Source organism: Dromiciops gliroides, chromosome 6 (assembly GCF_019393635.1).
Source record: "Dromiciops gliroides isolate mDroGli1 chromosome 6, mDroGli1.pri, whole genome shotgun sequence".
NCBI classification, from domain to species: Eukaryota; Metazoa; Chordata; class Mammalia; order Microbiotheria; family Microbiotheriidae; genus Dromiciops; species Dromiciops gliroides.
In genome coordinates this window covers 72,262,881-72,284,412 of record NC_057866.1, presented here as the reverse complement: position 1 = coordinate 72,284,412, position 21,532 = coordinate 72,262,881, and the positions used below count along the sequence as shown (strand labels likewise).

The following is a 21,532-nucleotide window of genomic DNA, read 5'->3' as shown; positions in this document are numbered from 1 at the left end:
TTCTCTACCTCTCTTACTTGATTTTTAAAACCCGTTTTGAACTCTTCCATGGCCTGGGCCAGTTCATATTTTTCTTGGAGGCTTTGGATATAGTTTTGACTTTGTAGTCTTCTTCTGAGTGTGTTTTAATCTTCCCTGTCATGATAGTAACTTTCTATCATCAGGATATTTTCCTGCTGTTTGCTCATTTTCCCAGCCTATTTCTTGTTTTTTAACTCCATGCTAAAGTGGGATTCTGCTTTCATAACACAAAACACATCAGGTGTTTTGTGCAGATGTTTTCAGAGATAATTCTGAGGACTATATAAATATTCAGCTCTTCCAAGGTGGTGTGATCTAGGGAGAGGTGTGTTTACTACTCTCCTGGCCTGTGCTCTGGGTCTGTGAATGACAACAGACACTCTTTTCCACCCTTAAACTATGACTAGAGTCCTAGCTCCGCTGTGGCTGCAAGTTCTGGTGTGCTAGTGCTCCTCCTCACCTTGGAATTGCGACCCAGGACTATGACCCAGATTCAAATATGGACAATGCAACAGAATCCTGCCCTTGGTGCCTGCAAAAGGACCCCTGTAATCAACTTCTGACCAGTTGTTTGACCCCTTAACCTTCTGTGGACTGAGAGGTTTGGAAAGTGCCAGTGCTGCCACTGATTCAGCCACCCCCAAGGCCTACTACTGCTGGTTTGCTGGGGCATGGCCTGCATTGGACTGTGCTCCACTTTCACCCAACTGAAACAGACCTTTCCTGCAGACCTTTGAAGTTATCTTGGACGAGAAAATTATTTCCCTCTATCCTTTTGTGGGGTTTGCCATTCCATTATTGGATTATTTAAAGTTGTTTTAAGGAGTTGGTGGAGAACTCAGGTGTCCCTGACTTTTTTCTACAATCCTGGTTCTGTCCCCAAACTACCTACTCTTAAAACCCTATTCATATGAAGTGTCAGTTTGATACATGGTGAATCTGACCTTTATTAAATGCACAGGAAACTAGTTATTGGGAAACAGAGTATTACATCACTCTTTTGCTGGCTCATCATACCTATACTTCCTAATTGTTTGAGTTCCCCAAGACTCTAAGATCCCCTACTCATGTCTCTCTCAACTCTCTTTTGATGTCCTTATCTTTTCCTATGGGTTTAATAATTAGTTCTATATAGATGACACATACTACTACATATCTAGCTCTAGTCACTCCCTTAGGTTTCAATTCCTTTTCACCAATTTCCTATTGAGCATTTCAAACTGGATATCCTAGAGAAATCTCAGATTCAATATATCTAAAAAAGAACTCAATTATCTTTCTCTCTAAACACTCACCTTTTTTAAACTTTCCCATTCTCTTAAAGTTACCCCCATTTTCCCAGTCTTTCGTGTTCATTATTTTGGCATTATCTTAAACTCCTTATTCAGCCCTTATCCCACTGGTTGCCAAATTTTGCTGATTCCACTTCCATAATATCTCTTACAACTGGCCCTTTCTCCCTTATACAGATACTTCAGGCCTTCATCATATATGGCCTAGATTATTCACTCTGAACTGGTCTCCCTGCCTCATGTCTCTCCACAACTCCAATTGATCCTATAGTGAAAATAAGCAAAAGTTATATTGAAAACTAGAATCTCTAACTCTAGTATTTTTTCTATTAACACAAATATTATATGTGTGTATGTATATACATATATATATATATATATATATATATATATATATACACATATGTATATAAAACACTATGTGCTTATATGTATATATCCTACTATTAGACTATAACTTCCATGAAGACAAGGACTACATCGTACTTAAGCTCTTCATTTATCCCTAAAAAAGTGAAGTCCTTAATGTCTGTTGAATTTAATCTCTGAATGGTTACCAGCTACATTGATCAATGTTATTAAAACAATCAATACATTACCTGTAATCTTTTCTATACCACCATTTCTTGGACAATTCCTTTGGGCTTGGCTTTGTGGATTGTCTATTTGTCTTGGTTAAAGAATTTTACACTCTAGAAGTTTCCTATAATGATAAAACTGAGACCTTCTAAGTATTCCTTTAAGTTCATCCTAGCTCTAAAATTCTAAAGTTCTAGGAATAATTATACCTAATTTGCAAACCATTTGTATGAAATCTTTCAGCACCTTAAAATATTGATACCTTGTGCTCGCTGAATAACAGAAGCTATCTATAAATGGCATGAATGAATTTCAGCTTGATAGGATATAGCATAAGTACCGTTTTTAGGGATCCAGCAAAATCAGACTCTTGGATTGACTGAAAACAAACATCCTCCTGTTACTGTTAGGTAACTTGTAAACTCCACGTCTGTCCCTGGACCTTATGTTTTAACACAAAATGTTATTTTGATGACTACATATAGGTATTAAAATGATCCCATTAAAATCACATACTTTCAAAATTAACAAAGTTCCACCTAGACTCCTTCAATTACGTCTGTCTGTATGGGAACATGACTTGGAATTAGAATTTCAAAAACCTCCTCAAATAGGATTTCTTTTTTCAAGTATTTTACAATGTTATGCAATGTACCATATACTTTTAATTCCTAGAACCTATATTAGAGCAAAGAAGACAACAACTGACTAAAGACAGAAATCTTGTGAGAACAAATGAGTCTTGGTTCTCTCGTGTTTCTGTGTATGTGGTGTGACTGCACTAATGTTGGTTTCTTGGCTTCTTCTATGATAATGCTAAGGTACTTTGTTGGTTGGTGAGTCAAATAACTTTCAAAATCAGTTCAATACAATAGATTTGACATTTCCTCAAAAGTAAGATCTTGGAATTAAAAGCCTATTACCTGTTTATATTCAAAATTAATACAACATTGATTTGAAAAAAATTAACAGCTAAGTGAAATCCTTTTCAAACTGTAAGTGCTATATTTCTAATTTCTATTTTTATATAGTTAAACTAGGAAAATACCTCTTTTGATTTTTCCTCTTTGGTGAATCTCCCAAATTTTTCGATCATTTCAGCCACAAATAAAACATCCATTTTGTCAGAGAAATTTGCTGCCTCCACAGTATAAGCCAAAAGCTGCCTAGCTGTAGCCACAGCATTCGTAAGATTGAAGGGCATCTAAATAAGAAGCAAATAATATATTTAACTATTCAACAATGATAAGAAAAATACTACTGCAGTATTAAAACCAATTTCAGTTCTTGCCTTTCAGCTCTAAAAATGGCATTAAAAAGAAAATACTTTATAATTTACTCACCATGATCAATAACTTTATACTTGTAGGATAAATAAGGTTAGAATCCTGAACCTCTGGACAATAAAAAACAGCTGTTTGTCTTTAAAATCTGTTTTATTGATGCCTTTTGCCTTTATATCATAGTCATTTCTCAACTTCCTCTAAAATGAACCCTCCATTGGGACAAATAAAAAGAACTAAGAAAAAATATCCTATACAACAAAGCAATATGATATATACAATATGTCTGGAAAGTTTCATTTGTTTCTCAATTACTCAGGATTTCACTTCCCTTTAGTTCTCTTTTCATGTACATCCTTACAAGCACTTAGCATACTGCTCTATTAGTTCTGCTTATTTTCTTCAGCATCAGTTCACACAAATCTTCCCAGTTTCTCTGAATTCCTCATAGCTGTCATTTTTAATTAAATAATAATTTATTATTAATATAATTTAGCATAAGGTTTTTTTCCAGACATTTCCCAATTGATGGTAACTTACTTTTTTTTCCTCCAAGCTGTTTAGAACCGCAAAGAATCAGTATCTTAATAGGTATTGGACATTTAGTTTCCATCTTTGACTTTCTTAAGGTATATTACCCAAAATGGCATCATTCGGTCAAAGGGCATAGATAGCATATTAATTTTTCATGAGCAGGTCCAAACTGAAATCTAGAAAAGTCAAGCACTTCACAACCCAATCAACAGTGTGTTATCATCAACACATCTGTTTTCCAATAATCGATCTAATACCATTTCATCTTTTGTTATCTTTGTTAATTATACTGTACAAAATGAAAATTCAGTTATTTTAATTTGTATATCACATATGATTAGTGATTTGGTGCATATTTTCCTATAACCATTTACAGACTGAAATTTTTCTTTTGAAAATTCTTCAGCCTACCTGTTGGTAAAGAATAGTTCTTAGTGTTACATAAGCATAAAATACATACAATATAAATAGTCCTTGATACCAAGGAGTTTACAAGCACATAAGAACAATGAAGCAAGGCAGTATAAGGCAGTATAATGAGCAATGCAAACCAAATGTACAGGGTTTTAGAAAAGAAAAAATCCCTTTTAACAATGAGGGAATATGAGTTTCATAGAAGAGTTAACCAAGAGCATGTCCTACAGAGGAGGTAAGGAATTCTCCCTCTAGCAAAGTGAAGGCTAGGTCAGGAACAAAAGGTGTCACTGATGAATATTCAAGAGTGAGGTTAGTCTATCTATTAGGAGAATAAATACTGCAACTGCCTTGGCTGGGCAAATAAGAGACAAGCAGGACACTGTCAGTCAAGAAGAAGAAACATGAGCCAAGAATGGGCAAGTGGTTGGGGTAATATGGCAATCAGGAATGAAGTAAGGAACTTCTTACCAGAATAGAAAGACCACATGAGAAAAACCACAGGTGGAAATCAAACCATGGTAGATGAAAGAACTGACAGATATGCAAAGGCATGTTGGTAAATGTTTAACAACAAACCCAAGTGACAATAGTAATATTTTTCTCCATCACTTTCTTAAGCCCAGACAAGCAAAATTTAAACAAATTAACAATAAAGCACTAACTTGTAGACTAGATTTCTTAAGTAAAAATGCTCACAAAGCAATTTAACAATTGGCTCTTCCGGCTAGCTTCAGCATACTCCCATAGGTATGTGTAGTAAATAGACTATAGTTGAGAAGACAAGACAGCATTGAAAGGTAAAGATTGTGCACAAGTCAGCAGCGAAAGGTAGGATTGTTTTGTTTTTTTTCTTTCCTGAGAACATGCTGTATAGATGAAGACTTGTTGGCAAGAAAAACCTTCTCTTTAGGATTTTCTGAACACCCCATGCCAGTCTTAAAGGGATCTGTATTTACTTAGGCAGGCGCTTCACCTCATTTAGAAGAGCAATGCTTCAAGTCTGTCTTAGTTAAATATGAACTCTTTTCAGGGTCTGAACTGGATGAGAATCATCCAAACTACAGACATCATACCCTAATGATTTGTAATCTAGAAAGAAAGTCTCTCTGGTAGAATGTTTTCCTGGGGCCATGACAAGGCTTCATAAAGGGTATGGCATTTGAGTTGGGCCCTGAAGATAGATAGGATCTTCTGACGTCAGGGATGGGAAGGACAGCATTAAAAATAGAAATGATAAGAGCAATGACATAGAAATCAGAAACTAAAAGATATGCAAGAAGGGGTGGAATAATAAATTAATTAATTTTATTTCATTAGGGTATAAGGATCTTTTAAGAAATAAAGGCTAGAAATATAGAGTAAGGACTTGAATGTCAGACTAAGGAATTTAACTTTATCTTTTGAGCAATGGAGACATAATCAAAGAAGTACTTTAGGAATATTAATTTGGAGGTGCCATGAAGAATGATCTGTGCTCAGTAGGAAGACAAAAATCAATTAAGAACATATTGCAAAATCCAAAAGAAAGATGACAAGGGCCTGAATAAGTACTGAAACAGTGGGAATAGAAAAGATGAATTTGAGAACAATTTCAAAAAAATAACTCATCAAATGGCTGAATATGGGGGAGAGGGGATGAAAGAGGAGTCAAGGATGACTTCAAGATTTCCTGCCTGAGTGAAAAGGAAGGGAGGAAGGGAGGAAGGGAGAGAGGGAAGGGAGGAAGGAAGGAAGGAAGGAAGGAAGGAAGGAAGGAAGGAAGGAAGGAAGGAAGGAAGGAAGGAAGGAAGGAAGGAAGGAAGGAAGGAAGTTTAGATTAGAAGCTAGTTTGAGAGGAAGAATTCTTGCAAAATTAAAAAAAACCCTAACAACAATTGGTAGTTTTACAACTAAACCAATATCTATTGTCTTCTCCACAATTCAGAGAAAAGGATGAGTATGCTAATACTGTAGCTCATGAAGACCTTCTGTTTCAAAAGTTGTTGCACTCAATGTCACTACACTAAAATTTTTTTTTTTTTGCAAAAAGTTAACACCCAAGGTCATAGAGCAAAAATAATCCAAACCCAATGAATAACTTGAAGAGCAAAATAGATCACCTTTTCCTTACTATTCTGAATAAAATGTCGCACATGGTTTTATTTATGAATGTGTGATAAGAGTTTCACAGGTATCACAGCAGCTTGAAATATTTTCAAAATAGGTCCACAGGAAAGAGACCTATGCACAACTCAAATGATATTTATCTTAAAACTGTTGAATCTACTGAGTAGTAACTACATTTGAACATTTGCGAATTAAATGGTTAAGAAACATTTAACTTCAGAAAAAGAAAAGTATTTTAGTTAGAGATTCAAAATTTTCATACAGCATAAAAAAAAATGTTGTTCCTTTAGGCAGAAAATTTATCATCCACTGTAGAAATTGGATTATGTAAGACCTTGGGATTTCACTCATTAGAGAGTTCAACTTATATATGAACAGCAGCACTAACCTGAGCTAAATTGATGAAATTCATTCAAAAATGTAATTGAGGCCCAGGCATAAGGGAAACAAACTTTTTTTATATCAGCATTTCATTATTATTAATTTCATCTATCAATGAAACTTTACTAAGTATCTGCCACATGCCAAACCTTGCTTTAGAAGATGTGCAAACAAAGCCAGAGGAAACAGCTTCTGTAGCTCGCCCAGTCTCCCGGATGACATGAGTGTATGCATGGTTACCTCTGTAACGCACAAACAAACAAAACGAGCACGAGGTAATTTCGGAGAGGAGGAACTGGCAGCTGGGCATGGAGAGTCAGGCACAAGGTGTCATTTGAGCTGAGCTTTAAAGGAAACTAAGAATTCTAGGAGCAGAGGCAAGAAGGATAAGCACTTCAGGAAGGAGGCTAAAGTTTACTGCATATTACATCTGAAAAGCAGAGAGAAGAAAAGTCTGACTGAAATTATTGTTATAAAGCTAGATTATAAGTACCATTTACTCCTTTTTTTTTTTTTAAGTGAGGCAATTGGGGTTAAGTGACTTGCCCAGGGTCACACAGCTAGTAAGTGTTATGTGTCTGAGGCTGGATTTGAACTCAGGTACTCCTGACTCCAGGGCCAGTGCTCTATCCACTGTGCCACCTAGCTGCCCCACCATATACTCATTTGAGGTAGAAATTCTTTTTTATTTAGATCAGATGAAAATTCTCCATATACTTTAATGAAAAATACATCAGTTACCTGATTAAACATATACAGAACTCGGGTGACATCATTTGCATACTGACATCGGGAATAGTCATCTTCTGCCCAAAAGCCCCCTCTGTCACATCTGCGCCAAGCTTTTCTCTCATCCTGCGGGTTTCCAGGATAAATACCACTGCCGGGAGTATTACGAGTACACAGTAGGTAGGCAGTAATGCCTGCCAATGTTCTAGGCCACCTGGAGATTTGAGGGCAAAAGATTACAAGAAATTTACATAACAAGGGTAGAGATGAAGAAAATCAAGCACGATGACAACAAATAAAAGTCATTTTAGAACTAAATAGGAGAACGATAAAAAAAAGTCACTTTGGCTACCCTTTTCCCAAGCTACATGTTATACTTATTTTAATATGTTTGCCCTTCCCCTTCAGCAGCCTCCCATCTCACCCACCATCTGGAGATTCACCATAACAGTTCTGGACTTAGGGCAGATACCCAATAGACTGAGCCTACTGCAACTGAGAACTCCTGAGCTCAAGCAATCCATGAGCCTGAGCTTCCCAAGTAGCAGGCACTAAAGGTAACACCACCATCCCCTGTTACAACAGAATTTCTAGTAGCAGGCACTAAAGGTAATACCACCATCCCCTGTTACAACAGAATTACTAACGTGTTTGCTGCCAAAAGGAAAATTTAAGATAACCATCTAGAAAAAATAAAATGAAATGAATGAAATTAAGTGGAATGTATAATTATCATGACAGGCAACACACTGAGGTGGATGGAGAAGGTTCTGGGTTCAAACCTGTGGTTTGTGTGGAACAATGTAACTGAGATCAAGTCGGTAACTTCTATGAAAACAGGGCCTATAGCCTATCTATGTCATCACTGCCTGGCACAACATCTTGCACATAGTAGCAATTTAACAGATATTTCACGAATTAAATTAGACAACATATCTACAACTTCTTATTCTGGGAAGGTGAAATGCTAATGTTCTATTGACTTTGTCAGAGGAAAAAGATGGCAAATTCACAGAGACTCTGCTCCTTACTAGAAAAGGGGGTAATACCTGACAAATAATACCAGCACTAACAAAGATAATTTAGAAATGAGTCTGAACTTGCTTTGTGTGATGGGAATACTATCAATTAGGATCCTTTCAACACAGACTGAGTTAGCTTTTCCCTAAAAGCTGTCCCTACAAATTGATTGGTCTGGAGTAATGGGGTTCAAGCTTTTCACACAAGTTCCCACATCATTTAAGACAGAAAAGGGCAAGCCATGAGGAGATGGTGCCCCACAGAATGCTATGCTCGTCGATATCCCCTGCTGACCAGGCACATTTCTGCACACATAAAGAAAGCTGCATCTATCTAGACCAGAACTATACTGACTATCCTTTCCATGCTACAGCTAAGTGTCTGTGAATGGTACTTTTTTGTATCCAAGACAGAGAGTCAAGTTTATAAATAAGGATGGACAGAATACCAAAAATTAGAGTTGTCAAAGAAGAATTTTTAAAGTTTAAGCCAGATAAGCAGACAATTTAGATCTGACAGAAAACCTCTCCAAAAGAACAGCTACTCTAGAAATGAGAAATGCTGATTTACAACTTGAACATATAAAAGAACATTTGTCAGAACAGAATCAAAAGACAGCAACATTAGAAGAATTCCACTCATGGAAAATGAATTTGAAGACATGAGTCCCCCCCCAAAATCTTGTTAAAATAAAATGATTGAATACCTAAACTTCCGAGGATCCTTAGAAATGTAGGGTGAGTTACATGTCAAAATAATAGGACCTCGGAGAGAAATAAAAAAACAACTCTAACTTTAGAACATCAGCCTCAAACAAAAAATATATAGACAGTTCAGGAGAAAGTCTTTCATCTACAAAGAAAAATCAAATTCAAATTGTTCAAGACTATTCCTCATTTAAGGGGAATCAAAAGCAGAAAAAGTAGTAAATTCCAGGTTTACATTGATAACTACATACTTAAAAAGCATGGACAAATGAGAAAGGAAGCTGCTATTCTAAATCTTATTTCAACTAACAAGGAGACTAATAAGATTGCTGAAGTAAATGGAACCCATGGAGTAGGAGTAGCCTACATTCCATCTAAGAATTCATGACAGAATTGTGAAAAGATAAGAGGTTTTAAATTTTGAGATCGAGTAATTCAAAGAAAGCTTAGGTAGGATACAATGTTCTACAATTCTACAAAGAAATTCAACCCACAAAAAATGAGAAACTCATAATTCATATCATATGGGAAAATATGGGGGATAAAACTGAGGCCCCCAAACTGAAACGAGGACAAGTTGTTCCATCCGCCAGCCTGTAGTTTGGCACCTGCACCCTAGTGAGCATGCCCCTTTCTCCTGTTACCCACTGCTTCCACCAAAGCATACATGCCTCTGTTTACCAAAATGTGCTCCCCCATATGCGAGCAGCTTGCCACAATGTAACCACCATGTACCTGTCAAACCCACCTGTATCCGCACTAAAAGGTATATAACTGCAGCTTGAACATGCATTCAGGGCCCAGATTGTCAGAGAGCTACTCTCTTCTGGGCCCGCGCATTAATAAACTACTCTTCCTCATTCCTGAGCGCGGTTTGGGTTTCTCCCCTGATGTTTTTCCCCAACACATATTCTGAAAACCCAAAATGAATCAATTCTAATGAGAAGGAAAAAAGTTGTCTAAAGAGACTAGTCTGAAAGCACGGGAAATTTATTAATCAATCTATATATGAAAAAGACAAAGACTGAAGAGGATGACCACAAAAGCAGGGAATGTTCTGGTAAGAAGTGTCAGAACACTATAGCTCAGAATGAGCCAAGAAGCTAGATGGAAAAGCTATGAATAACAAACAAGTTTCATTAGCACATCAGTAATTGCCTGCAAGGCTACAAAGGATGGAGGAGTGGGAGCAAAGGAAATAGAGGCAACAGGTATAAACAGCTTTTTCCAGGGGATGTTTTGGTCAAGTGAAGAAAGCTTTTTAAGGACAGGAAGGAGATGGAGACCTGGGCAGTGCTGAAGCAAAGGAGAAGGAATTATCAGAAAAAGAGAGGGTGACGATTGATGAAACAGAAGCAATGACTGAGAAGGAAACATGCTGAAGAAGTCAGAAGGAAATGGGATCAAATGAACATGTAGAGAGGGGGCTTTGCCTTGGCAAGGAAACAGTACACTACTTCATTATCAGATATATACAGTAATTATCATTAACACTGTGTACAATAGTACATTATAAATGTTAATGCTCTAAAGTATAAAGAAATTTACATGATACCTATCACATATTTAAAAGTAATAGTAAAAGTTATACATAACAGATTTGCAGTTCTGTGTGCAATCTTCTTTTTTTTAATAAACTATGTTCTAGAAATGCTCATTTTATTCCATAAACTATAAATAAACAAAATATTTGGTGAACAAAGCCACATTAGTAGAAAAATGTGGAGTACGGCTGGGGACAGCAAACCATCTAATTTGCCTGAAGCATAAATAGTACAACATATGGCTAGAAATCAGGTTGTGGATGGCCTTGAATACCATGCAAAAAAAAATGAACTTCATTCAAAGACAAAAAACAGCAGGTTTTGATGTGATGGACTAATTCAGGAGTGAAGCTAGAGGGACTAAGTGTAGTTTGGAGAACCTGTTAGAGAGCTACTGTAATAGTCCAGATGGGTAGTTATTGAGACTTATATTAGGCAGTACAAAGACAGAGAAAAACAAGGTTTAAAACAGGAATTTTTCAATCTGGTTTTATCATTATATTAAGAAATATAGATAAAACCATCTTGCAGAGCAATTTGGAACTATGCCCAAAGGGCTATAAAACTGTGCATACCCTTTGATCCAGTAATACCACTACTAGGTCTGTATCCCAAAGAGATCCCAAAAAAAGACCTATTTTTACAAAAAATATTTATAGGAGCTCTTTTCTGCTGGCAAAAAAAAAAAAAAAAAAAGGAAATTGAAGGATGCCTATTAATTGGGTAATAGCTAAACAAGTTGTGGTATATAATTGTAGTAGTAGGCTTCCGCCAGTTGCAGATGACCATGGATCAGCACCTTGAAGAGCCACAGGCCACAGTGTGGCTGTGCAGTCCAATACGGGAGCCACAGCTCCTGCCGAAACAAGAACATCAGAAAACTGCACTCTCTGTTGCCCGTCGGTTCCTGCGTCTCATTCGTTTTCCTCCGGAGCTTGAGGGCCCATCTCAGTTGCGCACAAGCTACTCCTGAGTACTGAACTCCATCAGGCTTGGTCCTTGGCCATCTCCTCCCAGCTGCCAATGTCTATTCCCAGAGCCCTCAAGGCTCACTTGCATATGTCTAGCAGGTCTTTGGCCTGAGGCTAACTCACCATAGAATAGGTCTTTAGGAATGCGTCCATCTTGCATATGGTGCACATGACTGAGCCAGTGTAGCCCTCTTTGTTTCAGTAGCGTGTAGATGCTCAGAAGTTGTGCGTGTTGGAGCACTTCTGTGTTGGTGATCCTACCTGACCAAGATATGCCAAGGAAGCGCCGAAGGCAGTCTATGTGGAAGCTGTTAAGCTTCTTTTCTTGTCTAGTATACGTAGTCCATGTTTCACTGCCACACAGCAAGGTACTCAGGATACATGCTCTATAGACGGCAAATTTGGTTCATCTTGTCAGTTTACTGTTTGCCCAGACACGCTTGGCAAGCTTAGCCATGGTTGAAGTAGCTTTCCCAATCCTCTGATTGATCTCAGAATCAAGTAACAAATTGTCACTGACAATAGAGCCAGGATACGAGAATTGGCTTACAACATCCAACTGGTAGCTATCAATGTGTATCAATGGAATATTATTGTGGTATACAAAATGACAAGCAGGATAATTTCAGAAAAATCTAGAAAGACTTACATGAAATGATACAGTGAAATAAGCAGAACCAGTAGAAATTTTTACAGAGTAACAGCAATATTGTATGATGAAGAACTTTGATAACTTAGCTAGTCTCAGCAATACAATGTTCCAAGACAATTGTGAAGGACTTTTGAAAAATGTTATCATCTCCAGAGAAAAAATTGATATTGTGTGAATACAGAGTGAAGCATACTATTTTTTTCTTTCTTTTGTTCTTTTTTTTTGAGTCTTCAAAATGACTAATGTCGAAAAGTTTTACATGATTACACATGGAATTGCACACATAATCTGTATCAGGTTGCTTACCATCTCAGAGAAAGGAGAGAATAAGGAGGGAGGGATAGAATTTGGAATTCAAAACTTTTTTTAAAAAGGCAAAAAATTGTTTTAACATGTAATTGGAGAAAAATATATATTTTTTAAAGAAATATAGGAGTTATTTATGTAATAATGGGCTTGGGTTTCTTATGATTTCAGAGAACATATAGTCACTAAATTGTCATGAAATACAATATTGAACTGTTTTTAAAGTACAGTTGTCCTAAAATACAAGCCAAAACAGACTCTAAGTTTATATAATATCACATCTTCCTCTGGCCAATTTTATTTATAAAACTGAAGCAATTTATAAGCAACCTATTATTTCAATAAATTATGGTTTCAAAATATAATAATCCAACAGTAATAAATTTAATAGGAAATAGCTTTATTTACTTCAATATATTATAAAATACTATGTAATTGATCTTCAACAACTCAAAATAATGAAACCAGTAGAGAAAAGAACTTTAAATTAATCCTCAAGGCAAGGCAGATTAAGATCAAATTGTAATATTTTAATGATTTTATCATCACTAACCTGAAATCACCTTTATTGTTTATTATCCTCTCTGGAGGACAGTACTGGGCAGAGCTCTCTAATACCACAATGTCAACAGTTCTGGTGTTGTTACCACGTCGAGTTTGCACATGACAGCCCCAGTTTCCAGTGGATCCTGCCTGAATGTTTGAAATAGTTAAGGCACTGTAGAGAGAAATTAAGGACACACATAATATCATTAGTTATCTTAAACAAAGTCACTGAAAAAGTAAATTCTATATATTTTGCTCAAAAACACTAAGGGGGAAAAAAGCTGTCAGTTGTGAAACGAAAAGCAAAAAAATAACTTTTGCTTTAAGTTATATTCAAAATTCATTGTCAGTTATATTTAAGTAATACATAATATAAGAAAACCAGTACGTTAGAACTAAGAACTATTAACTTAGAGGTATCATGATCTAGAAAAAAGAACTCTCCAACAAGAGACCAATGAATGACCACTAGCTAGCTATGCTACTGTGGGCAAGTGATTTGTATTCACTGAATCTGTTTTCTCATTTGTAAAACATAGTGTTTGGACCATTTGATCATTAAAATAACTTCCAGATTAAATATTACGATCTAACTGATTTAGCAAGTTTTTATTTTAATACATAGTTCTGAGCAGAAGCTATGTCTCAAATTTTTTTCTAGACTACCAGTACTTATGGATACAATTTTTAAAAGTCCAGGGGCTTCTGGGTAGCATATGCAAATTTAAGAATAACTATGGGGCAGCTAGGTGGCACAGTGGATAAAGCACTGGCCCTGGATTCAGGAGTACCTGAGTTCAAATCCAGCCTCAGACAATTGACACTTACTAGCTGTGTGATCCTACCCATTTAACTCCTCCTCGATCTCCTCTGCTGGACCCTCCTCTTGATCACATCCTCTAACAACAGCTATCCCTCAAGGTTCTGTCCTGGGTGCTTTTTTCTTTCCATACTACTTCACTTAGTGATCTTATCAGTTCCCCCAGATTTAATGGCCATCTCTATGCTGATCATTCTTAAATCTACCAATATCTCTGCTGACCTCCAATCTCAAATCACAAAATGCCTTTCAGACATTTCAAAGTGCATGTCCAGTAGACATCTAAACTCATTAAGTCCAAAACAGATCTTAATACTTTCCCCCAAACCCTCCCCTCCTCTTACCTCCTCTATTACTGTAGAGGACAGAGCAAAGCAACTTTGAACCTGTGGAACTATCCAAGGTCCTGAAGTACAGGTGAGTGGAACTACCAAGTGGATGAAAGCCAAATTAATCTCTGTTTGTCTTAAACCTTAGCCTATGAACTGATATCAACTGACTACATCAGGCCTCATATATGTTTATACCTAAAAATATACTTCACCAGACTTCAGTTCATTAAAAATTTAAAAAAAATAAAATAAAATAAACCCATTCTTTTTTTTTTTTTTTGGAAACCTGGAATGCCTTATGTACATTGTATTGAAGAACAAAGGATGAAAGACTTGAAATTAGAGTGAAGGATATGTTAATATGTTGTACTCAGAAATAAAGTGATAACTGTTTGCTGCCCATTGCCCATTGCTAAAGTCAATGAAATGAACACCCACATTTCAGGAGCTTAGAAAGTTACAAAAACCAAAAGGTGTAATCTAGGTTGCAACTATCCTAGAAGTTTGATTTAAACCAATGTTAATCTTTTCTCTATCAAAACAGCACAAAGTTAACGCTATCATACAGTTTTATATCTATTTTTATGGATCCTAGGTGATGTTGTCTGTCCTTCATTCTCCAAGAAGACCAGGACATAAGTGTGATGTTATTTATGACTTGCAGTGAATTGGATTTGAGTGAGGGAGGGCTATGCAACCTCCCCAATCTCACTCTCTCCTCCAGAGCCATCAGGGTCCAGTGGCAAGATATGTATCAGGACAACTGGAGTTGGCCCTGATGCTTTCTGTTTTTTTAAGGCAATTGGGGTTAAGTGACTTGCTGAGGGTTACACAGTTAGTGTCCGAGGTCAGATTTGAAGTCAGATCCTCCCAACATCAGGGTCTGTGCTCTATCCACTGCACCACCTAGCTGCCCATGGATCCTACGTGAATAATGAATGTAGATAAGTAGTATAGACTACTTTAAGGCCCCTAGTACATGTTATTCAGCTTACTTATATCTATTCTCTATGATATCAATCAGTTGTGAGAAATTATTTGGTTTGAGTTTTTTGTTTTGTTTTTCTTTGATTTTGTTTTGTTGTTTGCACATTGTTCTCAGAGGAACATGACAGATGTCATGAGTTGCAATGAACTGATTTAAGTTAAAGGAGGGCTGTGCAAGGTCACCAACCTCACTCTCTGCTCCAGTCCTCTTTGAAAATGAAGGACAGGGGCAACTAGGTGGCTCAGTGGATAAAGCACTGGCCCTGGATTCAGGAGGACCTGAGTTCAAATCTGGCCTCAGACACTTGACACTTACGAGCTGTGTGACCCTCATTGCCCCGCAAAAAAAAAAAAAAAAGGACAAAGAACAACAAATAAGAAACAATTATAAATAATCGATATCTTGGGGCACAAAGTGAGCCCCCCTTCTTTCTTAATCCTTTCTTCTAGCCCCACTCAAGATCTGAGTCCTTGAAAGCAAGATTCATCTGGGTCATACCAGACCCAAGCTAACAAAGAACTTTTGGGTCGAGACATATACTTTTGTCTAGATAGAGAAGGCAGTTACTCGATAAGATTAAACCACACCTAAGTGGAAAATAGCTTAAGTGGGGGTCTTATATTCATTCTGAGATGTCATCTTCCCTAAGAGATGAATGATCTGAGTCACATCTCTCCAGATTTCATTTTAATATAACCCACCTCTAATCAGGTAGAACAATTAGATTTGAATGATGCTAACCAATTAGATTTGATTGTTGTGTGATGGACCTCCTAGAGTTGGAAGGGTATATGAACTGAGACCAGATCAGAAAGGGGTCTTTGGTCTGAGAGAGATGTCACAGACCTCATTTTATTAATATCCTGGCAGCTATATTAATAAAATAATTAAATTACCAAGAAACTATGTCTCTCATCCTTTTTAACCATCAAACAATTGAATACTGATATAATCATTATCCCTTTAGGGTATCATATGAAGCATCAGTAGATTCAAGGTAATACAAGGTGAAAGGGGTCACAAAGCAAAGGTAGAGTTGTATTGAGATTTGCATATGCAACAGGTAACACTGTGTACCTATACAAATGTGACTGACTACATCAGTTGAATTGTTATAGAAAGCTTCATGCAATACTTTGAAGAATTAGCCACTACATACTTTTAAAAATATTATAATTAGAATGGGAGAAGACTAGCCAATTCTTAAGTAGGCAAATTCCCTCTGTTTCTAAGTCTCCCATTTCCTAATTCATCTTGAGATTAAGTAAGAAGTTATATTTTCCTCAAGGCTGAATGCTTAAAATGACAAGAGATCCCAAAAGCAGTAATATATATAGTTTTTAAAGTTCTAAACCAGTTAAGATAAAAATACAAGTTGGAATTCCAACAATAGAAGCCAAAATATAAATATAATATACAAAAATAATGTTTTCCTTTAAAAAAAAAGTTACCTTGCAATCAATGAGCAGTTGTGAATCATGTTCTTTTCAACAAAGATACCTTGAGATTCATTAGTTTCAACTATTCTTCCATCCTGGTACCACAATACTTGCATGTCTTGATCAATATAAGAAGCCATACACTGAAAGGGAAGGCTGTCCCCTTCAAAAACAACCTGACGGTGAGATGGAGTCATGTAGAAAGACGGCAATTCAAGAGGAGGATCTAAAATCATTTGGGGGGGGAAGGTAGTAAGCCAATAGTGCTACAAACAGAAACCAATTTGAAAAGTTATAAAAATATTAAAAAAAATTCAAACAAAACAGATCACCAATATGACTATTTCAGTAAATCCACTGTTGAATAAACAGCCTTCCATACGATAAATGAAAAGAATTTAGTAGGCTTCAAAGAAAAATTTCTTCCATACTGAGCTGTCACCTTTAGAGTTGACTCTAGAATAAGTATCATGTAAGGAAACCATTAATTCAGCTCTATTTAGTTAGAGTAATGTTCTACCGACTATATTCTAATTAATACCTAGAAAAACTGAATAATTAACTGATGTGAAACTTATATATTATGTTACTTTAAAATTGCATTACTATTCATTAGTCATTATTGCTGATAGAAAACATTAGATAATACACTATAATTTTAAATTAGCTTTCACTAAACAAGAAACTGTTAAGATGAAACTAGATTAAAATTTGGGTGAAAAATCTCCCTTTAGGCAAAAATACTTAAAGTACCTTAATTGATAACAGGATGAATTTTGTTGTTTTTAAGTATTCTAGAAAAGCTCATGCAGAACAACAGGATACAAAACAAATCAAACAAAATGTCCAGAATAACATCTGATGGAAAGCCAAAATATAAGAATATTAAAGTGTCTATTTTATTTCTCCCTTACCGCAAGTCAATAGCTCCTGTTTAACACCTGTAACTGGCTGAGCCTGAAGTGATTTAGGGTAAGCACATCTGGTTTCACGTACAGTGATATTTCTCTCTTTTACCCATCGATGCATCCACAATATATTGCAATCACACAAAAGGTACTCAGTTTGAAATTCTCTGAAATATGTGAGATATAAATCACAATTACTGAAAATGATTAAAATGTATTGTTAATAACATGAAAATATTATTTGTTCTTTATCTCTCCCTGAGGTCTTCCAAAGACTTGCCTATAGATTGTTTCATTTTTTCCTACTTATATAGCCCAGCGCCTAGGATAGGGCCTGACACATAGTATATCCTTAATAAATGCTTGTTGGTGATTGGTACTGATCTCTCTTCTCTGAACATCAAGAGAATTTACAGTAGATGCCACTAATTTTGGCAATTAAAAATATGCCACCTTATATTAATACTTCATGCTTTTTTTTCTTACTAACTAGATCATATGCTGTGTTATGGATGGAACCTTGCTTATAATTACTCATAAACCCTCTCCTCCCTGAACCAGTAACAAACATATGACACACCATAAGTATTTCTTGCTTTTTCTTTTTGGCTTTATTATGCTGTTTTTTTATGATACTGAACCAGTCTCCCATGCCTGTGTTTAGTCATAAGGAATCATTATTGTAATGTATTACTATATTCTATTAGTTAATATTTAATATGTTTACATCCATATTCATTAGGAAACTATCTATATTTTAGTGATATTTTTGCCAGATTTTAAAATCAATAGCATATCTGATTCCTAAAAGGTATTGTGTGATATTTCATATATCTCTATATTTATGAATAATCTACTAAATAAAGAGTTATTTATTCATATAAAATTTGAAAGAACATTAGCCATTAATTCCTCTGGGTCAGGTGTTCTTTTCTCAGAGGAAATTGTTAATGACTGATCATTTCTTATTCTAAGAGTCAATTTAAATGAATAATTTTGTATTGTATCATTTTTCTTAACTTATAACAAAAGGCAGCCTACTTGCCTCAGAATCAGAAGACCTGTGTTCATCTCTTAGCATAAATTGGCTCTTTGACTAAGGGGAAAGTTAAGTTGCAATATAGATACTATTCTGTATTTGCTGGTGGAATTTTCTCTCTGACTTCCATATGTCAATAAAAATCACAAGTTTAGTCCATAAGGGGGAAAAATATATTTCCTTTAAATTCTCTAACTTAAAAAAAAAAAAGTTCTATGTAGCATTCCCTAATAACATTCAGAATTTCTTTTATTTTCATTGTAAAAAAATTAGTAGTTTGGCTGCACTCTCTTTCTCTTTCCCTGTTTTTGAACTAAATTTAATATGGGTTTGTCAGTTTTATTATCTTTTTTTTAAGCTCCTTTTTTTTTATTAGTCCAAATGATCTTCTATTTTCTATTGATATATTAAAACAAAATGGAAATATCCCTCTCACACTTCCCATGAAGGAATTTAAAATTAGGGAGCTACCTTTATATAAGGATATAAGGAAGTATTTAACTTAGTCACTTAGCTTTATGAAACAAGGAAGACAACTTAAGTAGCTTTCATAGTGGCAGGAGCTAAAGTAAAAATAGTAACCATGCAAACTATTACTTGATGAGAAAATAGGTAAGAGGAACAATCAAAACCTGAGCATAATAATAAAGGTAGGATTCTAGCCTGAGTAAACTCCCACCTCATCTGCAGCTATCACCTTTTCTTCTGACCTTGTTGCAATTGGTTTCAAACTTTTGACAACTTTTTTCTATTTTAGATGAAGGGTACTTTCCAAATACCTGCTAAAAGACACTTCTACTATCATTTTCAAAACTTTGTTAGCCTTTGCTTGCTTTCAACTTTCAAGGAAAGGCATCCTCTGACTGGAGAAAGTGACTTGCAAAGAATGTTCTTATTCTAGATGCTTTCTCTATGATGAGAATAGTAGGGATAATGACTGATAGCAATTAAGAAAAAAAAAGTAAGTCACCAGAATTTCCTTATTGAAACTCACTACAAAAATAATATTTCTTTTGTGTTCTATCTATGATAACAGGAAGCTATCTGAATAACCACCTTATTATGTATATACTATAATTAAGGGGTTTTTTTTAAACTAAAACTGTTTTATGGAATTTTTTTAATAAGAGAATTATGTTGTAGTATGGAAATTGCATCTTCTAGTAAGGAAATTTCTCTTTGGAGAAGACAGATGAATACAGATAATACAGAACATGTGATGAAACTTGGAAAATAATTGTGATTGGAAAAGTAATTTTAAAAGAAAATTAATACAATTTTAAGTAATGCGAGCTTTAATAGGGGGTGGAATCTATTAATTTTGGTTTTTATGTTTGTTTACTTGGGTTTTATTAAGTACAAGAAAAAAGGTCATCCTGGTCCAGTCTGAGCTAATGAAATTGCACTTAGAAGAAAAAAAGGAGAAAAAAAAAACTGGCCCAATGACATCGTAGGCTGCAGCTCCAGAGAACTACTATAGCACCTGCACAAACAAGAGCTAATTCCAAAGCTATATTAAAAAGAGGCACTCTAAAATACCTTTAGGATTTGGGTATTCAGTTAGGATGAACAAAATTAAAATTCAAAAGCATAAAATGTCCTCAAAGAACTGATATCATGAATTAAAGTTTACTCTTGGAAAAGTATATAAAACTGAAGAAATATCATCTAGTTATAAAAGATTCAAATAAAAGAGTATTACCAAATATTATGATCAAAAGTATGTTGGTTTATACAATATTTGGAAAAAATGTTTTTTATGTTGTAGTATGAAATTCACCTGGATTCATTTTAAAGGTATGAACATCTGTTTCCTTTGTAGACAGGAAAGGCATATTCTATAATGGGTTTAGAAAATGACAAATTTTTCCCATAAAAAATTTAAACATGATACAAGGACAAGTAGGTGGGACAGTGGCTATAGCACCAGGCCTTGAGCCAAAAAGACCTGAGCTCAAATTCAGCCTTAAGACAATTTACTAGCTGTGGGACCCTGGGCAAGTCACTTAACCCTCTTTGCCTCAGTTTCCTCATCTGTAAAAGGAGTTAGAGAAGGATATGACAAACCATTCCAGTATTTTTGCCAAAAAAAACAAACCCTGCATAAAATCACAAAGGGTTATACACATCTTAAAATGACATGACTAGGCTAAATTTTTAAATTTTAATAAATAAAAAAATTTACTCACAAAGACCTTAAGGAGCCAAGGTAATCAAAAGTTCCTTGTGCTAATGAAGAAAACAAATTTCCTGAAAGATTTCTGCAAGAAAAAAAAAGAAATTTCATTTCATTTCAAAAAAACATGTTTATTTAAGATTATGTAGCATTTTTTTGAACTTCATTTCCCCAAAACTGAAAATTATATAATCCTTACATTATCAGAAGCAATGTGGTACAAGTGAAAATCAAACTGGATTTGTAGTCAGATGACCAAAATTTTAATCTATGCTTTTCAATTAACTTCCCATATATAAACTTGGGAAAAACACAATCTCTCAAGGCCTCAGTTACCTTATCTGGGGAAGCTAGGTGGCACAGGAGACAGAGAAGTGGACCTGGAGTCAGAAACACTCACCTCCCTGAGTTCAAATCTGACCTCAGATACTTCCTAGCTGTTATCCTGGGTCCGTCACTTAACTCTGTTTGTCTCTATTTCGTCATCTGTAAAATGAGCTGGAGAAGAAATGACAAAATACTCCAGTATCTCTTGCCAAGAAAACCCCAAATGGGGTCACAAAAAGTCCAAAACAACTGAATAACAAAAAAGAGGGAACCAGTTTAGATCACCTTTAAGGTCCCTTTCTAGCTCCAATTCTAATATCCTATAAGTTTTATAAAACTATGTCTCTGATTTTATGAGATCCTGTTAAATAATGTATTTACTATGCATTTAAATAAGCTATGTATTACACTATTT

The 21,532-nt window shown here is 35.4% G+C and overlaps 1 protein-coding gene across 1 annotated transcript in view; it reads right to left on the bottom strand.

The window, feature by feature from the left end:
* ADGRA3 (adhesion G protein-coupled receptor A3) overlaps positions 1–21,532 on the bottom strand; it is a 132,642-nt gene that overhangs the window by 53,261 nt on the left and 57,849 nt on the right. Inside the window, exons 5-10 of the mRNA XM_043972774.1 lie at positions 20,804–20,875; positions 17,582–17,742; positions 16,680–16,893; positions 13,096–13,260; positions 7,355–7,556; positions 2,941–3,096 (exon numbers count right to left, since the gene is read on the bottom strand). Coding sequence (XP_043828709.1) covers positions 2,941–3,096; positions 7,355–7,556; positions 13,096–13,260; positions 16,680–16,893; positions 17,582–17,742; positions 20,804–20,875 — 970 coding nt within the window. The remainder of the gene's footprint in view (positions 1–2,940; positions 3,097–7,354; positions 7,557–13,095; positions 13,261–16,679; positions 16,894–17,581; positions 17,743–20,803; positions 20,876–21,532) is intronic.